The following is a 25,654-nucleotide window of genomic DNA, read 5'->3' as shown; positions in this document are numbered from 1 at the left end:
GGGCCTAGGCAGTGACCTTGGGATGACTCAGAGGCATCATGGTGCTGGAAAGAAGTGACAGGAGTGCTCAGCACTGCATTATCTCTATCACACCTTCCAAGGCTCAGGGTCTATTGTGGAAGAGGTGGCAGAAAGAATGTAAGAGCCAAAGGAAGGGTAGGACTCCTTACAACGTGCTTCCCTCAGACACAAAATGGGCTGGATGCCTGACACTACCAGCATAAGACCATCATAAGAGAAGGAAAAGATCATGACATCAAAATAAAAGAGAGGCTGATTGAAAAGAGGAGGGGATATGATGGAGAATGGAGTTTCAAAGGGGAAAGTGGCAGGGGGGGGGGCATTACCATGGGATATTTTTTACAATCATGGAAGTTAAAAAAAGATTGGAGCCAGGCGTGGTGGCGCATGCCTTTAATCCCAGCACTCGGGAGGCAGAGGTAGGAGGATCGCCGTGAGTTCGAGGCCACCCTGAGACTACATAGTGAACTCCAGGTCAGCCTGAGCCAGAGTGAGACCCTGCCTCGAAAAACAAAAAACAAAACAAAACAAAAAAAAAGATTGGAACAAAAAAGGGCCTAGGACCAAGCTGAAATCTGGCATCTGATCCCATGATACTCAAGACATGTTGCCTTTCCCTTGTGAGAGGAAATGTCCTGACTATTTGTATCAAAAAAGCATATTACATTGTTGCAGGCCAGAAATCAACAGGCTCTTCAGAATTAAAATGAAGGCCCATGTTATTGAGTGAACAGCTGGTAAGAAGGGCCTTTTCTTTTTTTTTTTTTTAATTTTTTATTTATTTATTTGAGAGCGACAGACACAGAGAGAAAGACAGATAGAGGGAGAGAGAGAGAATGGGCACGCCAGGGCTTCCAGCCTCTGCAAACGAACTCCAGACGCATGCGCCCCCTTGTGCATCTGGCTAACGTGGGACCTGGGGAACCGAGCCTCGAACCGGGGTCCTTAGGCTTCACAGGCAAGCACTTAACCGCTAAGCCATCTCTCCAGCCCAAGAAGGGCCTTTTCTAATGGTGTTTGGTTTGCTCTCTGAACCAAAGGTCTCACTTGTCAGAACCGGGGAAAATGTTCTCAAAAATCTAAAATGGGGGCTGGAGAGATGGCTCAGTGATTAAGGTACTTGCCTGCGAAGCCTAAGGACTCAGGTTCCATTCCCTAGTACCCATATAAAGCCAGATGCACTAGGTGGCACAAGCATGTAGGGTTTGTTTGCAGCGGCTAGAGGCCCTGGAGCACCCATATTAAAAAAAAAAATCTCGGGCTGGAGAGATGGCTTAGCGGTTAAGCGCTTGCCTGTGAAGCCTAAGGACCCCAGTTCAAGGCTCGGTTCCCCAGGTCCCACGTTAGCTAGATGCACAAGGGGGCACACGTGTCTGGAGATCCTTTGCAGTGGCTGGAAGCCCTGGCGCGCCCATTCTCTCTCCCTCTATCTGTCTTTCTCTCTGTGTCTGTCACTGTCAAATAAATAAATAAATAATGGATAAAAAAAAATCTCAAGTGGGGAGGAAAATGAGGAAGTCCCAAGGATGAAGGACAACTCTGGTCTCTGGCAGGATGCTGACTGTGCCTCTGTCATTACTCAGGGATCCTTCTTTAATTCTTGACTGTCCATCTGGTTCTCATCTTGGGAATCCTTCACTTTCTTTTTTCTTCCTGGTTTCTGTCTGTGCCCAGTCTGCCTGGGATTGGTTTTCCACCAGCTCTGGGCTATCTCATGGAAACCTGGGGCCTCTGGATGCCTTCTGTTACATTAAGTTGCTTTTGAAATTTTCTCTCTTTGCAAAGCTTCTGCTTGCCTACAAAGATACTTTCTGCCCAGTGTGGTGGCTTCCGACTTTGATCCCAGCATTCAGGAGGCAGAGGTAGGAGGAGTGCTATGAGTTCAAAGCTACACTGAGACTACATAGTCAATTCCAGGTCAGCCTGGGCTAGAGTGAGACCCTATCTTGAAAAACAAAGCAAAGCAAAGCAAAGCAAAACAAAATGATGTTTTCCTGCTCCAAATCTACCTCAGGGCAAAAAGAAAGGCAGGAGTGGGCAACCTGTAGTAGAACCTTCTTCTCTCCGTCCTGGGAGCTGTTCTTTTCCCATACATTCTGCATGCATAAGGGCAGCTGGCATCAAAATCCAAACACCTCTCCCCTGGTCTAAGCAGGTATGGCAGTAGGAGCTTGTCTTAGGAAGGAACTCTGAGACCTGTGGAGTATGGATGTTAGAGGCCAGGAGGCTGTGGGGTGAGGAAGGAGGAGATGAAGGGACATGGGCAGTGTGAATCGGGAATAAAGAGAGAAGAAGGAAGCAAGCCGTCATTTTGGTGGAAGAACTGACAGGATTTGGGAGGGGAGGATGGCAGTAAAGACGGCCAGGTTTGAAATTTGAGGACTTGTGGAGATGGCTCCTTAAAACAGAGTGAGGGAAACAAGAAGAGCTTTTTTGAAAGGAGGGTGCAAGGCAGTGACACCAGTGTCATACATGAGGGTTGAAGATGTCCATTAGACAGCGAAATGGACAGTGCTGGATTCAGGAGGTCCGAGTTGCTGGTATCCATGTGGGAATGTCAGGAGGAAGTGTGATGAAGACCAAGGGAGTATGCAGAACGAGAAGAGAATGAGATAGAGGCCCGGGGTTAGAGGAACATTTACATTTAACTTTCTCAGGGAAAGAATCTGAGAAGCTAGGGTGTGTGTGTGTGTGCGCGCGCGCGCACAAGACAGCAACACAGTATGAGGGTTTTGCCGGCCGAGGGAGGGGAGTTTTGGGAAGGGATAAGGAGAAAGAGGATGACATGAAGCCTAGGCCAAGGCTGTGACTTTCAGCAGTTACTGAGTAGAAAGCACTTGGTCATGGTAGATGGGCCTCCGTTCAGTGGCAACCAGATACAGGGATGCTCATTTGATGCGAGGGGCCTGGGCTCACAAATGAAGCACGTCTCGGCTGCTCTGTTGTGCTTCACAGTCTCTCCCCTCCCCCTTCACTTTAGCCTCAGGCGTTACAGGATAAATAAATCAACGTCCTTTATAAAAGTTCATCATCGTTCAGAATTTCCAAAGGAACCCATTCAAAAACTCCCGACCCCTCACTTATTTCAGTCCCAGACGCTGCCGAGACTGGAAGGCAGGCAAGGCTGCAGACCGGATGGATGCATAAAGAATCACCAACCATTCAATATGAAATGAGCTATCTCCTCCCGCCAACCAAGACGGTCCGGAGAGAACACCGCCCCCAAGCCCCGGGGCGGGGCTGTCAGAGGTCCGGAGTCCCCGCCCACCTCATGAATATGCAGATCGCACCGCCGCCCGCGCACTGCCCCGCCCTCTCCTCGGCTCCGCCCTCCCTCGCAAACGGACTCTTCTTCCCTTCAAACGGGAAACAAGATGGCGGCGGCAGGTCCGAGTACTCGGGCTTCTTCCGCGGCGGCGGGGCTCGTTCTGAGTCGGCGGAGCCGGCGGGGCCGCTGTGACGACATGGCGGCGGCCGCTAAGACTGGCGTTCCGAGCCCGGCTTCGTTGTTGACCGTGCTATCGCCACCCCCGTGCCGACCGGAGGAGGAGTCGGGTTGCGCTGGGTGCCTCAAGACCCCGGGGGAAGCGGCGGCCCTGCCGTGCGGTCACTCTCTGTGCCGAGGCTGCGTCCGACGACGACGGCGACGACAACAGCGACGACGTCGACGCACCGCGGACGCGGCGGGCCCGGCGTGCCGGCGTTGTCGCCGTCCGCCCCGACGAGCCAAGTGGAGCGGCCGTCGGAGCCGCGACGACGGCCAGGCCGACGCCGAGCTGCTGGACGAGCGCGCCCGGCGCGGTCACACGGAGCGTTGCCGCCCGCGCCGGGACGGGGGCGCGGCCGCCGCGGGGCCCAGGCCGAGGCCCGGGGAGCCGGAGCCGCGCGCTGCGCCCGCCGCCGAGCCAGGTGGAGCTTCCTCCCTCCCCACCTCCTTCCTTCGGCCTGGGGGCAGAGCGGGGTGGTGGGGGGTCGCGATCCAGGCCCGTTCGTCCCCGCCCCAGACACTGGGTTCCCTGGCGGGTGGGGGGGAGAGGTTTGCAGGGGTCCCGGGCCCTGAGCTCGAGCGGCTGCGGGACCCAGTGCTCGTGGTTTCGCAACCCGGTTTCGCCCGGGTGCTTGAACTTTGGGATGAACTGGGGGAAGGGAGAGGAGGGGGCGTGTTGGATCTGGACGGGGTCGCAGCGAAGTGGCGGGGGGGGGGAAGCGGGCGGGCGGGACTCCGCGCCTTGCTTCAGTCCCAAGTTTTGCCGGGGAAACAATTCTTGGAACGAGTTGTGGGGCATGTGGATGTGGGGAGGGGGAGGGGTCCGGACCCGCGCTGCATTGAAGTCTGGGGACCTATAACACTTAGGGCCGAGGGGGCGGGGAAGGGGGGCGTGTCCTCTTTAGGAAGGATAAGGCTCCTGGGCCGGGTTGGGACCTCGAGGATGGGTTGTGCTTTGTGCTGAGTGTCCCGCGGTGGCTGGTGGGGTTTGGGTGACAGGTTCAGCCGGAGCGCTTGCAGGGGGCTTCGCAGGTGGGAGAGCAGTCAGTGCGTCGGAGAGGGAGGGCGCTCCCATGTGCAGTTGTTTTCATAGAATCTTGAGAAGTGCCTGGTTTAGCACACAGCTTGGCAACCGAGTGAGGAGGGGATAAAAGACATCTATCTGTATTTGTGATAACACCGCTAAAAAGCGCCAAATGGTGCTCCACAGAAATGCTGGGAGGGGTTTTAAAGTTTTGGAAACGAAGATTGGTTGGCCGAGGCAGGTGGTTCCCATAAGCAGTGTAGATTTCCTGCCATCAGATCACCCTTGGCAATTAAAAAAAAACAAAACTGTTGTAGGACTCGGGCTTGAACCTCTGCCTTTTTCTCACCATCAGTGGGCGGCCTCACCACTTGTTGGAGCCGAGGTCTGAGATAGAAAATGCTCTATTAAAAGCACAAACCAAGACTGTGTTGTAACTTAGGATTGTTTGGGACACGCCCGGGCAGCACATCTACAGCTGATTGAAGAAAAAATGCTTCCCTACGAGGAGATTTTCAAGAACCATAAAGAGTCATATTTTAGCTTTTATGTTAGAAATTCTGCCGTGTATTACTTTGAATAGAGCAAAGGAGGCATTGCTGTGTGTGTGTGTGTGTGTGTGTGTGTGTGTGTGAGAGAGAGAGAGAGAGAGAGAGAGAGAGAGAGAGAGAGAACTTAGAGAAACTACAGGTTCCAGGATATAGTCTGTTTTCAAGCAGGGACAACTGCCACTAATTTAGGGTACCTTGTTTATCCTTCCATGCTAAGACATCTGCAGCTTCCTTTCTGTGTTTTTGGTCACACCTTTTAAGCATCACAACTTTCCTATGAGATTGTACCTTTATTTCTGTTTTATAGATGGAATGGAGGCCCAGAGAGATTAAGTAACTTGCTTAACATGAAAATTCCAATTCCAACTGACTTCTTCCTGCTCCATTAATTTGCCTCAGTTTCTGAGATTTTGAATATGAGACATTTTTCTCTGGTCTTCTAGTAGTGTTAGTGTTGACTATGTGTCCAAATAGGTAGCAATTTTAATTTCTGTTTACTGAGCTTGGAGGCCATTTGTGAAAACTTGAAATTTGAAGTAGGAAGGGCTGGTGTGATGGTTTAGTGGTTAAAGGCTTGCAAAGTGTGCTGGCCTAGGTTCAGTTCCTCATTACCCCATAAAGCCAGATGCACAAAGTGATGCATACATCTGGTGTGCCCATTTACTCAGTAATTCATTCTCCTTGCAAATAATTTTTAATTTTAATTTTTATGAGATAGAGCAAGAGAGAGAGAGAGAGAAAGGGAGGGAGAGAAAGAGAATGGGTGTGCTAGGGCCTTTAGCCCCTGCAAAAGAACTCCAGATGCATGTGCTACTTGATACATCTGGTTTTATGTGGGTTCTGGAGGAATTGAACCTGGGTTCTTTGGCTTTGTAAGCAAGTGCCATAACTGTTAAACCATTTCAACAGCCCAATAAATTTTTATTTTATTTTATTTATTTGAGAGAGAGAGAGAGAGGGATAGAAATAAGCAAAGAGAGAGAGGGAGAGAAGGGGTGCGCCAGGGCCTCCAGCCACTGCAAGTGAACTCCAGATGCTGTGCCTCCTTGTGCATGTGGCTTACATGGGTCCTGGGGAATGGAACCTGGGTCCATTGACTTTGCAGGCAAGTGCCTTAACCGCTAAGCTCTCTCTCCAATTCCCCTCCATAAATATTTTTTAAAAAAGAAATTTGAAGTATGAGAGAGTATATTGCTTATTTGTGCAAATTCAAGACTTTTTCATGAAGTATGACAATGTTTAAGGACGTTTGTCTAAAATGGAATTTCACATTAGGATACACTGAGTTACTTAGTTTCCAGCAGTTGTTTTATATGTTCATATGAGGATCATAATGAGAAATGCTTTTCCTAAATCTCCTTATTGGATGATTGAGTATAAACAGTCATGAGCTTCTTCGGCCAAAGAATTGTAGAAAAGAAGACAGCTGCTGTGCTGGGCCTGGTGACTGACACCTGTCATCCCAGCACTTGTGGGCAAGAGGCCATCCTCAACTCATGGCCAGTTTGAGGTCAGCCTGAACTACACAAGACCCTGTCTCAAAACAAACAAACAAACAATACTGATGATTAGGGTTTTGAAATGGCCTTTATTTATTTATTGGAGAGAGAGAAAGAGACAGAAAGACAGAATGGGTGTCCCAGGGCCTCCAGCCACTGCAGAAGAACTTCAAATGCATGTGCCACCTTGTGCATCTGGCTAACGTTGGTATTGGAGAACTGAACCTGAATCCTTAGGCTTTGCAGACAAGCATCTTAACCACTAAGCCATCCCTCCAGCCTGGGAATTGTCTTTTTGTTTCATTTGGTTGTCTGAATCTACTGAAATTATCTCCAATATTTTTATTAAGAATTTTAATAGCACATCATTCACAGGATTCAAAAGAAAATACTCAGTGAAAAGGTGCTCCCCTGTCCCGTTTCCATGTCCACCAAAGATTCTTGTTTACCTTTCCACAAGATATGCATCTACATGAAAATTTCGTAGCAAAATTAAAACATATTTGTCTTTTTTATTTAAAAAGTTGTATGTTGGGCTGGAGAGATGGATTAGCAGTTAAGGCACTTGTCTGCACAGCCTAAGGACCCAGGTTTGATTCTCCAGATCCCACATAAGCCAGATGCACAAGGTGGCAATGGGTGTCTGGAGTTCATTTGTGGTGGCTAGAAGCCCTGGTATGCCCATTCTCTCTCTGTCTCTTTCTCTCTAATAAATAAATGAAATAAAATAAAATTTTAAAAAAGACTTGTATGCTATACACACTATTCTGTAAGTTGCTTTATTTTTGCTTGATAATACATGATGATAATTTGTATTAGGACATAAAAAATTTCTTCATCTTAACAGTTGGGTGGAATTTTATTGGATAGATGTAAGCGTTCTTAGCCATCTGTTGGTGAACATTTGAATTGATTTTTACCTTTTGCTATTACAATTTTTTTATACATTGTTATCTATGTGTATGTGTGCAATTTTTTATGGAGAGCACTCTTAGCTTTCAAGATTCTCAAAGAGCTGCAATATTAAAGAAAAGAGCTGTTGTTTTAATCCAGGTCCCTTATTCTACAGAAGAAACTAAAGCCCAGAACAGAGAAGAAAATTACTAGGTGCAGGTTTTGGTGAGTTAGTAGATAAACAATGGCTTAAAGAGTAACTGTAGAAGAGCTAATACATATCTTTTCAAAATGAAATGATCATTGGCATTTTTTCATATTTATATTTTACTTTATTTACTTGAGAGAAGGAAAGAGGGAGGGAGGGAGGGGAAAGAGAGAGAGAGAGAATGAATGGGTGCGCCAAGGACTTCCAGCTGCTGCAAACGAACTCCAGATGCATGCGCCACCTTGTGCGTCTGGCTTATGTGGCTCCTAGGGAATTGAACCGAAGTCCTTTGGCTTCACAGGCAAGCACATTAACTGCTAAGCCATCTCTCCAGCCTGATCATTGGCATTTTTATGTGCAAATGTGTATGTGCACATGTGGGTATATTCATGTGTGCATATGTATGTGTGTACGTGTGTGTGTAGATCAGAGGACAACCTTGGTTGTCTTTCCTTGTGAACATCCCCTTCCAAAAAATTATTTATTTGCAAGCAGAATGAGAATGAATAAGGGAAAGAGGGAATGGGTGTATCGGCCTCTTGCCACTGTAGATGAACTCCAGATTCATGCACCACTTTGTGCATCTGGCTTTATGTGGGCACTGGGGAATTGAATCCAGGCTGACAGGCTATGCAGGTGAGCACTGTTAACCACTATCTATTAAGTTCCCCCCTTTTGAGACAGAGTCATTATCTTGGAGCTTACTGGTTAGATTGGCTGGACAGTGAGCCCAGGGAACCTTCCTGTTTCTACCTCTCCAGAGCTGGGATTATAGGTGAATGCCACTATGCCTGACATGTTTATGTGGAGAGAGGGGATCAAACTCAGGTCCTGATGCTGATGCAGCAAGCATTTTATGACTGAACTATCTCCCCAGTCCTCCCCCAGCCTTTTTTTGAGACAGGGTCTTACTGAATTGTCCAGGCTGGCCTTGAATTCACAACAATTTGCCTGCTTCAGCCTTCAGAGTGCTAAGACTACAGGTGTAAGCCACTATGCCCAGGTCATGATATGTTTTTTTGTTGTTGTTGGTTGTTGTTTTTAGAGAGGAGGACACAGATTTATTATTTATTTGAGACAGAGAGGGAGAGGCATGCATGTGCCACCATGTGCATCTGGCTTACGTGGGATCTGGAGAATCGAACCTGGGTCCTTAGGCTTCACAGGCAAGCACCTTAACCGCTAAGCCATGTCTCCAGCCCTCATGATGGTTTTTAATAGAGGAAATGGAAACCAACAATTTTATAAATATTTACGTTGTGATTTCATGAATAGTAAACAGCAACTGGAATATCAGTTTTAGAAATATCCAGAAGTGTATTGCTTAGTGGACTTCTCTTGGCATAGTCTGGTCAACCGATAAGTGTGAGGCCTGCTTTGTCAGACTGGAAATGAATTTCTTACAGTAAGTGCATTTGTTTTTAAATGAAACTTTTTAATGATTTGTATGTGTGTGTATGACGTGCATGTTCATGTGTGTGAGTGCAGGCACATACATATCAAGGTAGGAGTGTGGAGGTAAGAGGAGGGTAACCTGAGGTGTCAGTCTTTACCTTTTCCCTTGTTTGAGGCGGGGTCTCTTGTCCATGCCTGTGCCTACCAGGCTGCCTGGCTTGAGAACTTCCCTGGATGATCTGTCTGCACCTTCCTTTGTGCCTAAGTGCACTAGAATTAAAAATGTCCACTGTAGTGCCTGGCTTTATGTGGGCTCTAGGGATTCAAAACTCAGGTGTCATGTTCACATGACAAACAATTTATCCACTGGGCTACATTCACAGCATCTTTATTTTATTTATTTACTTTTATCTTTTAATTTAAAAAATGTATATATATATATATATATATATATATATATATATATTTTTTTTTTTTTTTTTTCATTTTTTGAGGTAGGGTCTCACTGTAGCCCAGGCTGACCTGGAATTCACTATGGAGTCTCAGGGTGGCCTTGAACTCACGGTGATCCTCCTACCTCTGTCTTCCAAGCGCTGGGATTAAAGGCGTGCGCCATCACACCTGGCGAATTTTTTAAAATATTTTTTAAAGAAATATTTGAGAGAGAGAGAGGGAGGGAGGGAGAGGGGGAGAGAGAGAGGGGCAGGCAGGCAGGCAGATAACGAGAGGGGAACAATGGGTGAGCCAGGGCCTCCAGCCACTACAAATGAACTCCAGACATATGTGCCACTTTGCATATCTGGCTTATGTGGAAACTGGGGAATCGAATGTGGGACCTTAGGCTTCATAGGCAAGCGCCTTAACCACTGAGCCATCGCTCCAGGCCTCCCTTATTTTTTTGGCATGTGTGTTTTGAGTATGTGTCTGGTGTGATGTGTGAGTGTATGTGTAGATGTGTGCTGTGTGTACGCGCATGCGGAAGACAGGAGAGAATGTTGGTCCTCATCATTCCCATCTGCATAGTTCTTTCCTTGAGATAGGATCTCTTCCTCAACTTGCAGTCTTGTCAACAAGTCCCAGCAATTCTGTTGTCTCCATCCCCTATGGACTGGGGTTACAGATCTACATGGCCATGCTCAACTTTCTAATTTAATTTTTTTTTAACATAGGTAATAGTCTTAAATCCCCTCCTCTGGTCCCCATTTCCCTGAGGACTCTCTTTAGTAGGGTTATTAGTGTTCACTGTGGGGTAATTAAGGTCTTAGTCTCTGGGGGTGGAGGACAAAGGACTGTGCTTCAGGATATTTCTATTCATCCTGGGACTTTTTACAATCTTCCCACCCACTCTTACCCAGCCTTGCATACCCAGCTTTTTATATCAGTTTTGGTAGATGAATTTGGCAGTTTCTGGCCCAAGAAGCCCTCATGCTTAAGCAGTAAGCACTCTTAACCACTGAGTCATCTCCACGTTCCCTTCTCTCCACCTTATTTATTGAGACAGGGCCTCTCACTGAACCAGAGGCCACCATTTTGGCTAGTCTAGTTAGCTAGTTTGCCCCAGAGATCTGCTTGTCTCTGTCTCTCAAGCGCTAAAATTACAGGTGCACACTGGGATTACAGCCACGCACCTGCAGTGCCTGGCAATTAAGCACGTATTGAGAATCTGAACTCGGATCCTCATGCTTGAGTGTTACCAACTGAGCTCTCTTCCCAGCCTCCCAGACTGCTTGTGAACTGCAGTCAATTGATTCTGCCCTCCCCTGCCAGCTCCCTGACTACCTGGGTTACAGGTACATGGCCAGCAGCTGGCTTATTTTTTGAAATTTTTAAGTTTTATATTTTTATTTATTTGCAAGGAGAGAGAGAAAGAGAAGAGAATGGGCAAAACAGGACTTGTAGCTGCTGCAAATAAACTTCAGATGCATGCGCCACTTTGTGCGTCTGACTTTATGTGGGGAATTGAACTTGGGTCTTTAGGCTTTTCAGGCAAATGCCTTAACCACCGAGACATCTTTCTAGCCTCATTGTTTATTTTTTGAGATAAGACCTTGTTGTGTCATCTGTGCTGGCTGCAAACTCAAAATCCTCCAGCCTCATCCTCCCAGTGGGATTACAGATAAATGCTACTACATTCAGCTTAACTAAAAATTAAAAAAAAAAAAACAACATTTCTGACGCTCACATGTGTCTTTTGGAATTGGATTGTCTGAAACAAAAGTGCAGATTGTGTTTGCTGAAAATTTTGGTTGCATTGGTGATCTTTTTGGGCTTAAAAAATTTTTGTTTTTTCAGTCTGTGTAGCCCAGGCTGGCCTTGAACTTATACCAACCCTCATACTTCAGCCTCTCAAGTGCTGGCCTTACAGTTGTCTGCCACCATACCTGACTTGTTTGTTGTTTTGATTTGTGAAACCCTACCTGTGAAGGCCACTGGCCATGCTAATATGAACTCTGAATTCAACTTCATGCTCTTTGGGGGTCTGCGGCCATTATCTTTATAAACATGTAAGTATTTGTTGAGGTTTGTATTACTCAGTTGGCAGACACTGTCTGCTGTGCTTGTATTCTAAATTGCATTAGGACTGGTGAATAATGAAACCATGTGATTGTAGCTTACAAGCACAGGGTTTTTCCAAGTCTCTAAGGATATGTTTCAAAAGGTATAAAATGAACCAGATCTTGAGCAATATTAAGGGATTTTTATAAAAAGTGCCTACTCTTTGCCAGGTGGTGTTTGGGTCCTTTGGAAGCACCAGTGAATGAAATATTAAAGATCTCAGCTGGGCATGGTGGCACACAGTTTTAATCTGAGCACTTGGGAGGCAGAGGTAGGAGGATCTCTGTGAGTTCGAGGCCAGCCTGAGACTACATACCTGGGCTAGAACAAAACCCTGCCTCAAAAAAACAAAACAAACAACAAAAAGAAAAACATCCCTCTCTACTGTGGAACTTACATTCTAAATTTAAAAATATTCTGATCTATTGATTTAAAAATATATTTACCACAGAGGTGTACATAGGTAGATTTAGAACTATACATCACAGGTATACTTAAACCTTGTTGAAACTAATTTATGAATTTTAAGAATTTTGATTTGAGAAGAGATGATTCTAAAATTATACTGCCTTTGATCTTGAGATGAAACACATTGTACTTTTTAGGACATTCTTTTCTACTATAGGTAATGATTGACATGAAGTTAGGAAAGATTGGTGAATATTTTAATCTTGTAGTTTAATTTTTTTCTATTTCTATGTAAAAATGCATTTCAAAAAAAATTAAGACATTGCGTAGTAAGTCAATTGCTTCTTATCTTACCTCAGTGTCCTTATACAGACATCCCTGTTCATCCTTTCATGATTAACATACATTTAAAACGTTTAAAACAGTTCTGGTGTCTTACTCAGTTGGCAGAAATTGTTTGCTGTGTGTGTATCCTAAATTGCTTAAGGACCAATGAATAATAAAACCATGTGATTGAAGCATGCAAGCACAGGAATTTCCCTGGTCTGTAAATGTGTAAAGTGACTCATCCCTTTGTCACTAGTGACACATATAAGCATGTCCTTTTGTGTTACACTAATACAGGAAACATGTGTTTGTACTTGCTTATGTGTTTTTCAAAACTCAGCCGTTGAGAGGGGTGGGGAGATGGCTCAGCCTTTAAAGGTGTTTGCCTACAAAGCTTGTTAGCCCAGGTTAATTCCTCAGTACCTACATAAAGCCAAATATGAAAGTGGCATGAAGGTTGGAGAGATGGCTTAATTGTTAAGGCACTTACTTGCCCGAGAAGCCTAAGAACTCATGTTCAAATCTCCAGGTACCACATAAGGCAGAAACACAGTGATGCAAGCATGCAATGTCACACATGTGCACAAGGGGGCATACGTGTCTGGAGTTCATTTTCAGCAGCTGAAGGCCCCGGCATACCCATCCCTCTCCACCTTTCGGCTTCTCTCAAAAAAAAAAAAAAAAAAAAAAAAAAAATGGCATGAGCATCTGGCATTTCTGCAGCAGCAAGAGACCCTGGTGCACCCATACACACTCACACACATGTGAATCAAGAAGTAAACATCCAGAAAAAAAGAAAAAAAAAAAACCATCACCAATGAAAATAACTACTGTTGAAAAAATTACTCCAAATATTCAAGATTGCACAGCAGGCATTCAGGTGGTGTTTCTCTCTCTAGTCCTTGGCTTACACACATGGATGCACACACGCCAAACTAAACAGTGAGGACCCACTGAGTAGTCTTGGAGAGAAGTTCGTATTTGCCCTTTAAAGACTCGCTGGCTGGTGGCAGTAATGTTGTGTGTGGATTGGGAACCCAAATTTTCTTTGCAAGATGACTGAAAACAGCTGAGAGATCCGCTTCTGCAAAAATCCAGAAAAACTGGATAATATAGAATAATTATTTAAATGCATTCCTGAACTTTTAGGAGACATAGTAATCTTGAGGTTCCAGAAACAAAAATGGAGCAAAAATCAAAACTGTTAAGCTGCTGAGCCCATTCCTTACCCTGCAGCAGGCTGGTGGGTTGGAGTGAGGGTTTTCTGAGTGAGCAGGGAGGCTCTGCTGTGCTGGTCTTAGGGGACTGCACTTTAGCCATGTGCAAGAAGAAACTAAGACATGCATAAAATTGGTGCTCTTAATGGGCTGTGCACTATATAAAAGTGTGAGCTAGGAAAAAAAATCTCCTATGTCTCAAAATCTTGTCTTGATTTGCCTAGATTCTACAAAAAAGAAATAAAAAAAAAAAAAACCTTCCTGATTGTAAGTACAGGGTAGATCCCTTGCATTCCTTAAAACTTAAGTTTGTTTATGGTCCAGATATGTGTCCCCATGCTGAGAAATTACCATGAAAAACTGAAAAAATACTCCAGGCTAGTGTCATACCTGAGTCACTTAGAAAAACTAAACAAGAGTTTTGAGTGAGGGCCATTTCCCTACCTCAAGATGACACAGCCTGAGCCAGAGAGTGAGACCTAACCTTGAAAAACCAAAGGAAAAAACTGAGGGAAAATATGAAAGAAATGATAGTGATGAGAAAGCTGATCAGGAAGCTCCGACATGCAATATTGATTCCAGAAGAAAAGCAGATAAAATGAGGGAGATGTGGAATTTAGACATATGATTTGAGAACTTTTCAGAATTAATAAAATCCTTGAATCTCAGATTCATGATGCCCTAGCAAGAATGTAAAAACTTACATCCCCATAAGTAAATACACTGCAGTGAAACTAGAACTCCAAAAGTCTCCCCCACCTGCGGTGCTAGGGATTGAACCCAGGGCCTCAAACATGCTAAGTAACTGCTGTGCCACTGTGTTGTATAGAGCCTCAGCCCAAAGATACTTCATCCAAAAAGGAGCAACAGTCAGATTGATCACTTAACAAGAGAAGCTGAATAATTATCTTCAAACTCTTGAGAAATCTGAATCTCATACTCAGGCAAATTATCAGTCAAGAGGGAGGGAAGATAATACTGTCAGACAAAAATACAAGGAATTTACACAGTTTCTGAAAGAACTGTCACACTAAATAATGTCCTGCAGGAGGAAAGAAATGTAACCTATGAAAACAAGTATCATAAAAGTAGCATTGGGGAACCACAAGTAGTAAGTAAACTAAGCCACGGCTGACAGTATAAAACAACTACAGAGTAACTGAGTGACTTATTGAAGTCTAAAACCACAGTGGAGCTAACGGGAGAGAGCGTAAGTGGGGAAGGGAAATAGTCATTGATAAAAGAGTTCTGAAGTTCTGTATGTAGGTCAGGAGGAGGACAGAGCTTTAGGCTTTAATAATGCATGCTAAAAATTTAAGTGTAACTACTAAAATGACAGTGTATTACTTAAGCTCTTTGTATGACATATACGTATGTAAAACTATTACCACCTAGATTACAAAGTACACATTCTCTTTAAACAAATGTGGAATGTGTAATTTAAACAACATAAATGCTTATGTAACTTTGTTTTCTAGAGTCTCAACAGATAGGAAAGATTGCTATGGCATTGGTCCCTCACAGTGGATAGGCAAAGTTTGCTTTCTCCTCCCCCCCAGGTAGTATCTCAGCCAGGGTGACCTGGAATTGACTAGTCTCAGGGTGGCCTCCAACTCCTGGAGATCCTCCTACCTCTGCCTCCCTAGTGCTAGAATCAAAGCCTTGTGCCAGCTCTTTAAAGTTTGTTTATTCCTACATGTGTTATGGGCACACTAGGGCCTTTTGTGCTGCAAAGGAAGACTGGGTGCTTGTGCCACTTTGTGTCTGGCTTACGTGAATGGCTTGAGAATCGAACCTGTCGTAGGTTTTGCAAGCAAGTGCCTTTGACCATTGAGCCATCTTCCCAGCCCCAGGCAAGAATTTTTGACATTTTTTTCTGCTCCTCCCCCGCCAAGGAGGGTCTCACTCTGGCCCAGGCTGACCTAGAATTCACTGTGTAGTCTCAGGGTGGCCTCGAACTCATGCTGATCCTCCTACCTCTGCCTCCCCGAGTGCTGGGATTAAGAGGGTGTGCTACCATGCCCAACATTTCATTTTTCTTTTTTTTCCTTGATGCTTCTGGAGACTGAACAAAGACCCTTGTACACACTACTCAAGCACTTTGCTACTGAGATGAATTTCCAGCCCAATTTCAATGTGAAAGTGAAACATTCAGTGCAAACAGTACTTCAAGATTTGATTTTGAACCAGATTTGATTTTGAACTGGGCGTGGCAGCGCACACCTTTAATCCCAGCACTCGGGAGGCAGAGGTAGGAGGATCACTGAGAGTTCGAGGCCACCCTGAGACTACATAGTGAATTTCAGGTCATCCTGAGCTACAGTGAAACCCTACCTCAAAAAACAAAACAAAAAAAGATTTTGGTGGCTGGTTGTTGTGGTGCATGCCTTTAATCCCAACACTCAGGAGGCAGAGGTAAGAGGATCACTGTGATTTCGAGGCCACCTTGGGACCATGTAGTGAATTCCATCCAGGTCCAGCCTGGGCTAGAACGAGACCCTACCTCAAAAAAAATTCTTTTTTGATTTTGAACTTTTTCTAGCAAGTGATGTGATACTGATGTTTTCTTGGTAGCATGCTTTAGCCTCCGCTCAGCATGGTATCACCACATGAATGATAGTTATGAAACTCTACAGTGTGCTGTGTAGCTAAGGCATAATGTTTGGTAGACTAGGGGTCTTAAGTGCATTATTGACAACTTATTTTCAGCTTAGGGCTGGAGAGATAGCTTGGTGAAGTACATTTCCTGTGCAAGCATGAGGGCCTGAGGAGGCCTGAAACTACCTAACTTCAAATCTCAGGAATCTGTGTAAACAACTTGGTGCAGCCACTTGGGCCTGTAACACCAGTCCCAATAAGGAGCAGAGACCAAGAATTGACCAGGCTCACAGAAAACAGCTAGTTCCAGTATCAGTAAGAGACTCCAGCTCAAATAAGAAGGGTTGGGGGCTGGAGAGAAGGCTTAGCAGATAAGGCGCTTTCCTGTGAAACCCAAGGACCTAGGTTCAGCTACTCCAGAACCCACATAAGCCAGATGTGCAAGGGGGTGCGTGCGTCTGGAGTTTGCAGTGGCTAGAGGCCCTGGTGTGCCCATTCTCTATCTGCCTCTCTCTCTAAGAAGTAACTAAAGAAGGGTTGGAAGAGCGACGGAGTGTGTGGTAGGTTATATGTTCCCAGTAGATTCAGGTATTAAAGTAACTTGGTTCTCCAGCGGCCCGGCTAGAGGAGGTGTAGGTGGCAGATCCTGGAGTCTAGGCCTCAGTTGTGTTTGGGGGCAGGTCTGAATTCCAGCCTAAAGTTATGCCAGGAAGTTTGAGCTTTGCCTGGGTGCCCCCTGCTACGTGTGTGTGTGTGTGCGCGCGCGTGTGGTGATGGCTTCTCTCTGGATGTGTTCCACCACTGGTGAAGCTTTCCCTGGATCTGTGTGCTGAAACAAGCCCCTTTCTTCTATAAACAGCCTGATTTGGATGTTTACCCCAGCAACATGAGGCTGACTACAACCGAATGGGACACCCTACGTTCTGGTCCAGCTATCATATGAGTATGTAGGGCATTGCAAAGGCACATGCATGTGTATGCACTCAGACACTCGCCACAAACAAAACAACAGAAAGGTAGTTTAACTTAGAATGGATTAGAGTTGTTACTCCATTGTAAGTTGAATATGATCTCAGTGTGATAAAATTAGAAATTAGTAAACAGTTCCTCCTTTCTCAAGTTCATGTTTGGATTTTTAAAAAAAATTGTTTATTTGAGAGAGAGGGAGAAAGAGATAGAGACTGAGAGGGAAAAGAAGAGAGAATGGGCACGCCAGGGCCTCTAGCCACTGCAAACAAACTCCAGATGCATGCACAAGATGGTGCATCTGGAGAATCGAACTTGGATCCTTAGGCTTTGCAGTTTAAGTACCTTAACCACTGAGCAATTTCTCCATCTCATGTTTGTAGTTTTTAAAAACTGGTTTCTAAGTAATGTGTAAAAAACACAATCAAATGGCCAACTCGAGTTAGAAAAGTAGAGCAGATTAAACCCAAAGAAAGTGCTAGATAGAAAAGATCAGAAATTAACAATGAAAGTTCATAATCCAAAGTCCAGTTCCTTGGACATACTGACCGTACCTAGTGAGGTTGAAGCAGTGCATTGCTTACCCTGCGGCAGTTGTAGTCATCAGTGTTTGCCTTAGGAAAACAGAGGTGCACACACAATCCATTATAGCATTGCAGCTCTGGGAAAAGTAACAGCTTCCATAACAGTAGTAGGGAGGAGTTCTGTTTTCCAGAGCTGTTCCAATGAATGAACTACTTTAAAAAAAAAAATTTATTTTTATTCATTTATTAGAGGCAGAGAGAGGGGGAGAGAGTGAGTGAGTGAGTGAGTGAGTGAGAATGGGCACACCAGGGCCTCTAGCCACTGCAAATGAACTCCAGACACATGTGCCACCATGTGCATCTGGCTTACATGAGACCTAAAGAATCAAACATGGGTCCTGAAGCTTTGCAGGCAAACGCCTTAACTAGTAAGCCATCTCTCCAGCCCTGAACTGCTTTTTTTAAAAGTTATTTATTTATTTGAGAGAGAAAGAGAGAGAGAGAGAGAGAGAGAGGAGCATGCAAAAAGAGAAAGAAAATGGGCACATCAGGGCCTTCAGCTGCTGCAGAGGAACTCCCAATGCATGTGCCACCTTGTGCATCTGGCTTACTTGGGTCCTGGGGAATGGAACCTGGGTCCTTTGGCTTTGCAGGCAAACGCCTTAACCACTAAGCCATCTCTCTAGCCCCAAACTACCTGTTATTTTTGTTTTGGTTTTTCGAGGTAGGTTCTCACTCTAGTCCAGGCAGATCTGGAATTCACCATGTAGTCTCAGGATGACCTTAAACTCACTGCGATCCTCTTACCTCTGTCTTCTGAGTGCTGGGATTAAAGGTGCGCACCACCACACCTAGCTTGAAGTGCTTCTTAATGTATCTGTCAACAAGGATACATCTGGAACAAAGTTTCAAAAGGCCATGTGACATTTGGTACTGTAGTGGGGTGCTAGGGGGTCCAGGTAAGTCCTTGAACCCCAAATCCTAGATTTGTTTCTAATTTTAATCAAAGAATTAAATAAAAAGACTGAGAAGGATAACTACTAAATTATTATATTTATTGAGGGAAAGGCACCCATGTGGCTAGAGATCCCACGTGGAGGGCCTGGGAAAACCGCTGAAAGAAAAGAGAGAAAAAGTTCAATGAGCTCCTGCATGTGGGAAGCTGGAAGGGATAAAGGAGCCCATGTGGAGAGTAAGGGCTAGGGGCCCCTTCTGGCTGGACCTGGGCATAGGCCCAAGCTGAGCAGCCCAAACCCAATTAAGGGGAAAACTCACCCACAGCTGGAAGTTCCCAAGGGGTCAGAGAGCCTGCCCTCCCCTTGCAAAAGTATTTATAACCTTATTGTGGTGGGCTGTCTCCCGGCTCAGGTGAACCAGAGGGACAGTTGGTTGGTTAGGGCTAGGGGGCTTCTCAGGAAGATGCTAGCCCTGGCACCAAGTTCCTTGGACTGAACTTGATCAACCACAATGTTTAAATCCTATGAAAGACCTCCCTTCCAGAAGGGGTCCAGGTTGTTTGTGGAAAAACAGGTCTCAGGAAGTAGACAAGAGTTAAGTCAGTTCATCTTTGATTTCTAGCAAGTACACTTTCCTGCCTTTCTTTACCTTCAGGGGTCCAGTCACCCTAACTGTACCCCCTCTCAATGAATGCCACTTATAGAAATAAGAGAGGTACACATAGATAGTCATATTTCAGTGGGCTAAAGAGAAATGAAGGGGAAGATCAGCTGGTATAGACAAATTGTTAATGAAAGGAAGGAAGTAGAGTGCATAGAAAAGGGAAGGGAAGGACAGTTATGTAGCACCAGAGCAGAGCAGTTGTATTTAGGATTCAGGGTCCTTTGGGAGAGCCTGCGTTCTTAGGATTTGAAAATCTAAGTGACAGGTCATATTCTCATTTGTTACATATTGCATGCAGAAGTGCTAAGCTGCCTCCTTGTTTTAAGTTGCTACTGGTTTTCCATTTGCTAGGGATAATTTATCTTGTTTTGGAAGAAAGCAGATAATTGTTAAAGGAGTTCAAATTCTTAGGTCAGGGTCAGGCCTTAAAACATTTGAAACTAGCTTGGCGTGGTGGCGTGGCGCATACCTTTAATCCCAGCTCAGGAGGCAGAGGTAGGAGGATCACTGTGAGTTCAAGGTCAGCCTGAGACTACAGAGTCAATTCCAGGCAAGCTTGGGCTAGAGCAAAACTGTACTTTGACCCCCCCCACCAAAAAAAAACCCTTTGGAACTTGGTTATTTTAGCTGTAGGTATGGAAGATGAGATTGCTAAATCATGGAACTACATGCTTACTGCATCTGAACTTATCCACCATTTTTTTTCCAGAGTGACTTTAGGTTTCGCTCTTATGTTTTCTTCAGATAAACGAAGTCTGCAGTAGAGTCAGTATGCCCTAACATTACAGTTGTACGCTTCTTTCATTCGTTTTCTTCGGTTTTTAGACCTATCATCTGCCTTCTTGATACTTTATGCTAACATAGAAGTTACTTCTTTGGGAAGTGAATAGCCTCGTATGACGTAGCTTGGTGAGGTTTTATGGGGCTCTTGTACTCTGCTGGCCCATTGCTTGCTTTTGAGTTTGGGCTTCATCTACTACTCAGCATGATGCAAGATGCTTTTGTAATGTCCAAACTACTCTGGAAAACAAAAAGTTTGAATTTTTTCCCCCCACTGGCGATTTAAATTAGCTTAATAAATGAATCTGAGGATTTCAGGGAAAGTTGCCTTTTTAAAAATGGAAATCACTTTTATTATTATTGAGTCATGTAGTTTAGGAAGGGGAGTAGATTTGAAGTCAGAAAACATTGATTTGAATCTCAGCTCCACCACTATTTCCTGATTGACCCTGGCAAGTTGCTTAACTTCTTGGGTTTCAGTTTTCTGTTCCATAAAAAGCAAATACCACAAGCCACCCAGGGTTGTTTTAAGGTTTAAATAGGAATTATGTATGTAGAAACACTTAGCATAGTGAGCTTTCAGTCTATGTTAAATTAAGAGGAAGCTGTTTTTCTAACTGTGGATCAAGCTACATTAGTCTCAAATATAGCTTTTTTAGCCTGCTTTGTTTATTTGTTTATTTATAGTTATTTTTACCTCAGGAGTTCTGTAGCCAGACTGTCTGGTGTTAAGTTCTGCTCTCACTGTATTTGATTTTTAAAAAAAAAATTATTTGAGAGAGAGGGGGGTGGGAGGGAGGGAGGGAGAGAGAGAATGGCACGCTAGGGCCTTCAGCAACTGCAAATGAACTCCAGATGCGCGCACACCCTCATGCCTTACGTGAGTCCTGGGAAGTCGAAACTGGGTCCTTTGGCTTTGCGGGCAAACACCTTAACTGTTAAGCCATCTCTCCAGCCCAGTTTATTTAATTTTTAATGCCAATCTATTAAGTGTCTGTGGAGAAGGAAGCATTACAACTCAGTTCATACTACAGTGGGAAGTTTGCTTCACAGAACATCCAAAGCAAGTTCTTCATTCACTGAACAAATAATTCATTTAAGGCCTAATGTGCCCCAACCTGAATTTTAGGATGACCCCAATAGACAAATAAAAAGCAGCCTTTGTTAGATTCAAGTTTCTTGTGGACATACTGATGAAGCTAGGTGTGCTTGACTGCATCAGGCACACCAGAGCTGGGCATGATGGAGACATCGCTGTTATCCCAGCATTTGGGAGGCTGAGGCAGAAGGATAGCCACAAGTCCCAGGCCTGCCTGGGCTATGTGAGTCCCCCAAACAAATAAATAGCATATTTTTACAGCATGTAAGGAAAAGCGGAAGTTTGGAGGAGGGTGTTTATGAGGTTGGCAGGATAGCTTCCTAGAGAAGGTGCTAATATGCAGAAGCTTGAAGAAGTCCACAGCAGAGGGAAGCTTATTTGTATACCTGGCAGATTCCAAAACCCATAGGGAAGAAAGAGCAAGTCAGAAGGGAATGTGTGCAGAAGGAGCTGGGGTATTCTTAGGAAATGGGAAGTCATTCAAAATTTTGTGATGACAGTCACTTAAAAAAAAGAAAGTATCATTTCAAATGTGATAAAGAGAGAAGTAGATGACTGAGGATGAGTTTATGGTATTTTATAGTCAAGTAAAAGTATTCTTGGATGAATCCGATATCTGTGCCAGTAATATGACATATAATTCGTAGATATTTTGAAAGTACAGCTAACATTGTTTTGATTTTTTGAAAACAAAATGTGAGATAAAGTCAAAAGGGTTCCAGAACTTTTGGGTTAAAACAATTGTATAAGAATGAAAATAAAAAATAGGCTGCAATTGAAAATTTACAGATTGAGTAGAAAAGGATTGTATAAGAGAAGGTATGAATTTTGGTGTTGGAAAACTTTGATTAGAGATAGCTTTCTATTATCTAATTAGAGTTTTAGTTAGCATTTGAGTAGTGGGTATCAATTCAGGTTAGGATTGAAAATACAAAATCAATAATATACAACTTATAGATAAAATGAAAAAAATCAAAAGAGAGTGGAAGAAAGGCAGAGGCCTAAGTATTGAGACATAAATATTCCATTAAGCTGAAAGAACGTTAGAAGAATCCATTAAAAATTCCTGAGAGTCCTGTTGGCTTGGGTTTGATTCCCCAATACCTGCATAAAGCCAGATGCACAAAATGACACATGCATCTGGAGTTTGCAGAAGCCAGAGGCCCTGGTGTATTCATTCATATTCTACCCCCCCCATGCCAATTTCAAATAAAAAAAAATTAAAAATCCCAAGGGGAGGGCTGGAGAGGTGGCTTAGCGGTTAGGTGCTTGCTTGTGAAGCCTAAGGGTCCTGCTTCAAGGCTCAATACCCCAGTACCTACGTTAGCCAGGTGCACAAGGTGGTGCATGCCTCTGGAGTTTGTTTGCAGTGGCCAGAGGCCCTGACATGTCCATTCTCTCTTTATCTGTCTGCCTCTTTCTCTCTCTGTCTGTCACTCTAAAATAAATAAAAATAAAAATAAACAAAATTTTAAAAAATCCCAAGGGGAACATCACCAACGAACAGTGGAATTCATTAGCACCTAGCATTGTAGAAACTGCGATTCATGCCCCCTGCCCCATCATTGGACCTGACTATTGTAGACAGTGGAATCTATGCTGTGATGTTGAAGTAGATAGGAATTCCATACAGTTGGCCCTCCATATCCATAGTTTCCACATCTGTGCCTTTCCTCTCCTAAGCAACTGGAGCTTTGAGAATAGCTTTGCTGCTGGAGCAGACACAAATAATCCTTTATTCTTTTATGTCTTTAGCACCCTCCATGGGCATACTAGTACCAAAATGGACAAAAGGGATTGAATTCTTGTTGCAGTTTTCTGCACTTGATAATAAAAAGGCAGGTGCAATGAGCAGGGTTTTCAGAGAGTCTCAGTGCATCATGGTGGGAAAAGCTTGGAGAAGTTCATGGCAAGGAGCATATGGCAGAGACACCTCACTTACATCACAGCAGGCCTCCTTGTTCACCTCTTTTACTACATGTGCCCATACCAGATCATCTTTGCACATGCCCCTCAATGTTTCCATACACTGTTGCTTCTCATCCCTATGAAGTGGATAGTCTAACAGTGCCCACGTATGCACAGTAGAGGTGGAGGACTCTGTAGTTGCTTAGCCCACAAAGCTGGATGCCTCAGCAATCCAATATGGTAATACTCCAGGAGGATTCCTGGAAAAACTCTGGTCTTCAGTCCACCATGCAAGGTGAAGTTATTTTTTTTTAATATGTTTATTTATTTATTTATGTGTGTGTATGTGAGAGAGAGGGAGAGGGAGAGGGAGAGGGAGAGGGAGAGGGAGAGGGAGAGGGAGAGGGAATGTCAGCACCATGGACTCCAGCCACTGCAAACGAACTCAAGATGCCCGTGCCTCCTTGTGCATCTGGCATACATGGGTCCTGGGGAGTCAAGCCTGGGTCCTTTGGCTTTGCAGGCAAGCGCCTTAACTCCTAAGCCATCTCTCCAGCCCAGAAGTTGGGTTTTTGTGTCAGCAAAGGCTGGTAACAGCAGTCTCAACAATGGGTTAGAGGCACCAACCTGCAAGAAATGAGGGCAGGCAAGCACACTATCTCTTCAGACCTCTCTGTATCTGACTTGATTTGTTTTTTGGCTTTGGGTAGTGTTAGCTTTTCTGAGCATCCTCTTCCCTATGTATAAGTGGATAAAAATGACAACAGTCTCCAAGGAGTAATGGAAACTTTAGATATTCAGTGTGAAAAGTTTAGCAGTGATAATTAATTTTTGAAATATTTTTTATTGGGGGGGGGAGAGAATGGGCATGCTAGGGCCTCTAGCCACTGCGAATGAACTCCAGATGCATGCAACACTTTGTACATCTGTCTTTACATGGATGGGTACTGGGGAATTGAACTTGGGTCATTAGGCATTGTAGGCAAGCACCTTAACCACTGAGCCATCTCTCCAGCCCAGTGATAAATAAAGAGTAAAATCAACTTTTGCTCTTGCCCGTGGCACTGCCAGGATGCACAAGTGTTTTTTTCTTAGTATTGCCAGGAAGCTCTTCAGTCACTGACAGATCAGAAGTGCCATGTAAAACAGTGCACCAAAGCCCACTGGGGCCCAGCCCTAAAGGCCAGCCCGTTTGGAGGTGCTTCCCATGCAAAGGGAATTGTTTTGGAAGTAGGGGGTGAAACTAAACAGCTATATTCTGTTGTCAGGTAGCGTGTCCAGGTCCAGCTGAGCAAGAAGGGCAAGAAAATCACCGTTTTTATACTCAGTGATGGTTGCTTGAACTTTGAGGAAAGCGACATTCTGGTTGCTAGATTTGGACAAGAAGTCATCCTGATAGTGATATCCTTGGAGTCTGCTTTTTTTAAAAAAAAAAAATTTTTTTAATTATTTAAACAAGTTGATTCTCAACTAGAAAGGCTTGTAGTTCATCACTCTTTTTTATTTAGTTATTTACTTATTTATTTGAGAGCAACAGACACAGAGAGAAAGACAGACAGAGAGAGAGAGAGAGAGAGAATGGGTGCGCCAGGGCATCCAGCCTCTGCAAACGAACTCCAGACGCATGCGCCCCCTTGTGCATCTGGCTAACGTGGGACCTGGGGAACCGAGCCTCGAACCGGGGTCCTTAGGCTTCACAGGCAAGCGCTTAACCGCTAAGCCATCTCTCCAGCCCTGGAGTCTGCTTTTTAAGGTTGTTAAAGTAGCCATTGTGCCTCTTTTGGCATTGTATAGAGGAAAGAGCAAAACCATACATTCCCATTTTCAGAAAAAAAAAAAGTAAAATCAGATTAATGGGAAGAGCCCCCCACCCCCTTTTAGGTAGTCTCTTACTCTAGTTTAGGCTGACCTGAACTCTGTATTCCAAACCTGGCCACTATCTCACAGTGATCTTCCTACCTCTGCCTCCCAGAGTGTTGGGATTAAAGGCATGCACCACCTCACCCAGCAGCAGTTTTATTTTTTTAAAGGAATAGAAGTATAATAATGTAATGAATGATGTGTTTCTGTTTGACATATTTTTGCATATGAGCTAAAGGAGTGGTGTACAATGTATTTCTTACTGTGGATTATGTTCATAGAAAGCTTGAAAGCTTTTGGGTTAGATACTACCTAGCAACCATTGGATGTCATCAGTAGATATTAGCTGGATGGGTATATTAGTACTTTTTAAAAAATATTTTATTTTTTATTTATTTATTAGAGAGAGAGAGAATGGGCACACCACTGCAAATGAACTTCAGATGTATGTGTCACCATGTGCATCTAGTTTACATGGGATCTAGAGAATCAAACCTGGCTTCTTAGGCTTTGCAGGCAAGTGTCTTAACTGCTAAGCCATCTCTCTAGCCCTATTAATACTTTAAAAAAATATTTGTATAGCCGGGCGTGGTGGCGCATGCCTTTAATCCCAGCACTGGGGAGGCAGAGGTAGGAGGATCGCCATGAGTTCAAGGCCACCCTGAGACTACAGAGTTAATTCCAGGTCAGCCTGGACCAGAGTGAGACCCTA

The 25,654-nt window shown here is 44.3% G+C and overlaps 1 protein-coding gene across 1 annotated transcript in view; it reads left to right on the top strand.

The window, feature by feature from the left end:
* Positions 1–3,366: 3,366 nt before the first annotated feature.
* Rnf169 (ring finger protein 169) overlaps positions 3,367–25,654 on the top strand; it is a 75,565-nt gene continuing 53,277 nt past the window's right edge. The window contains exon 1 of the mRNA XM_045145762.1: positions 3,367–3,930. Within this exon, the coding sequence (XP_045001697.1) occupies positions 3,396–3,930 (535 nt within the window). The 5' untranslated portion in view covers positions 3,367–3,395. The remainder of the gene's footprint in view (positions 3,931–25,654) is intronic.

This window comes from Jaculus jaculus, chromosome 3, assembly GCF_020740685.1.
Source record: "Jaculus jaculus isolate mJacJac1 chromosome 3, mJacJac1.mat.Y.cur, whole genome shotgun sequence".
Taxonomy (NCBI): domain Eukaryota; kingdom Metazoa; phylum Chordata; class Mammalia; order Rodentia; family Dipodidae; genus Jaculus; species Jaculus jaculus.
This window is presented reverse-complemented; position numbering and strand designations above follow the sequence as displayed.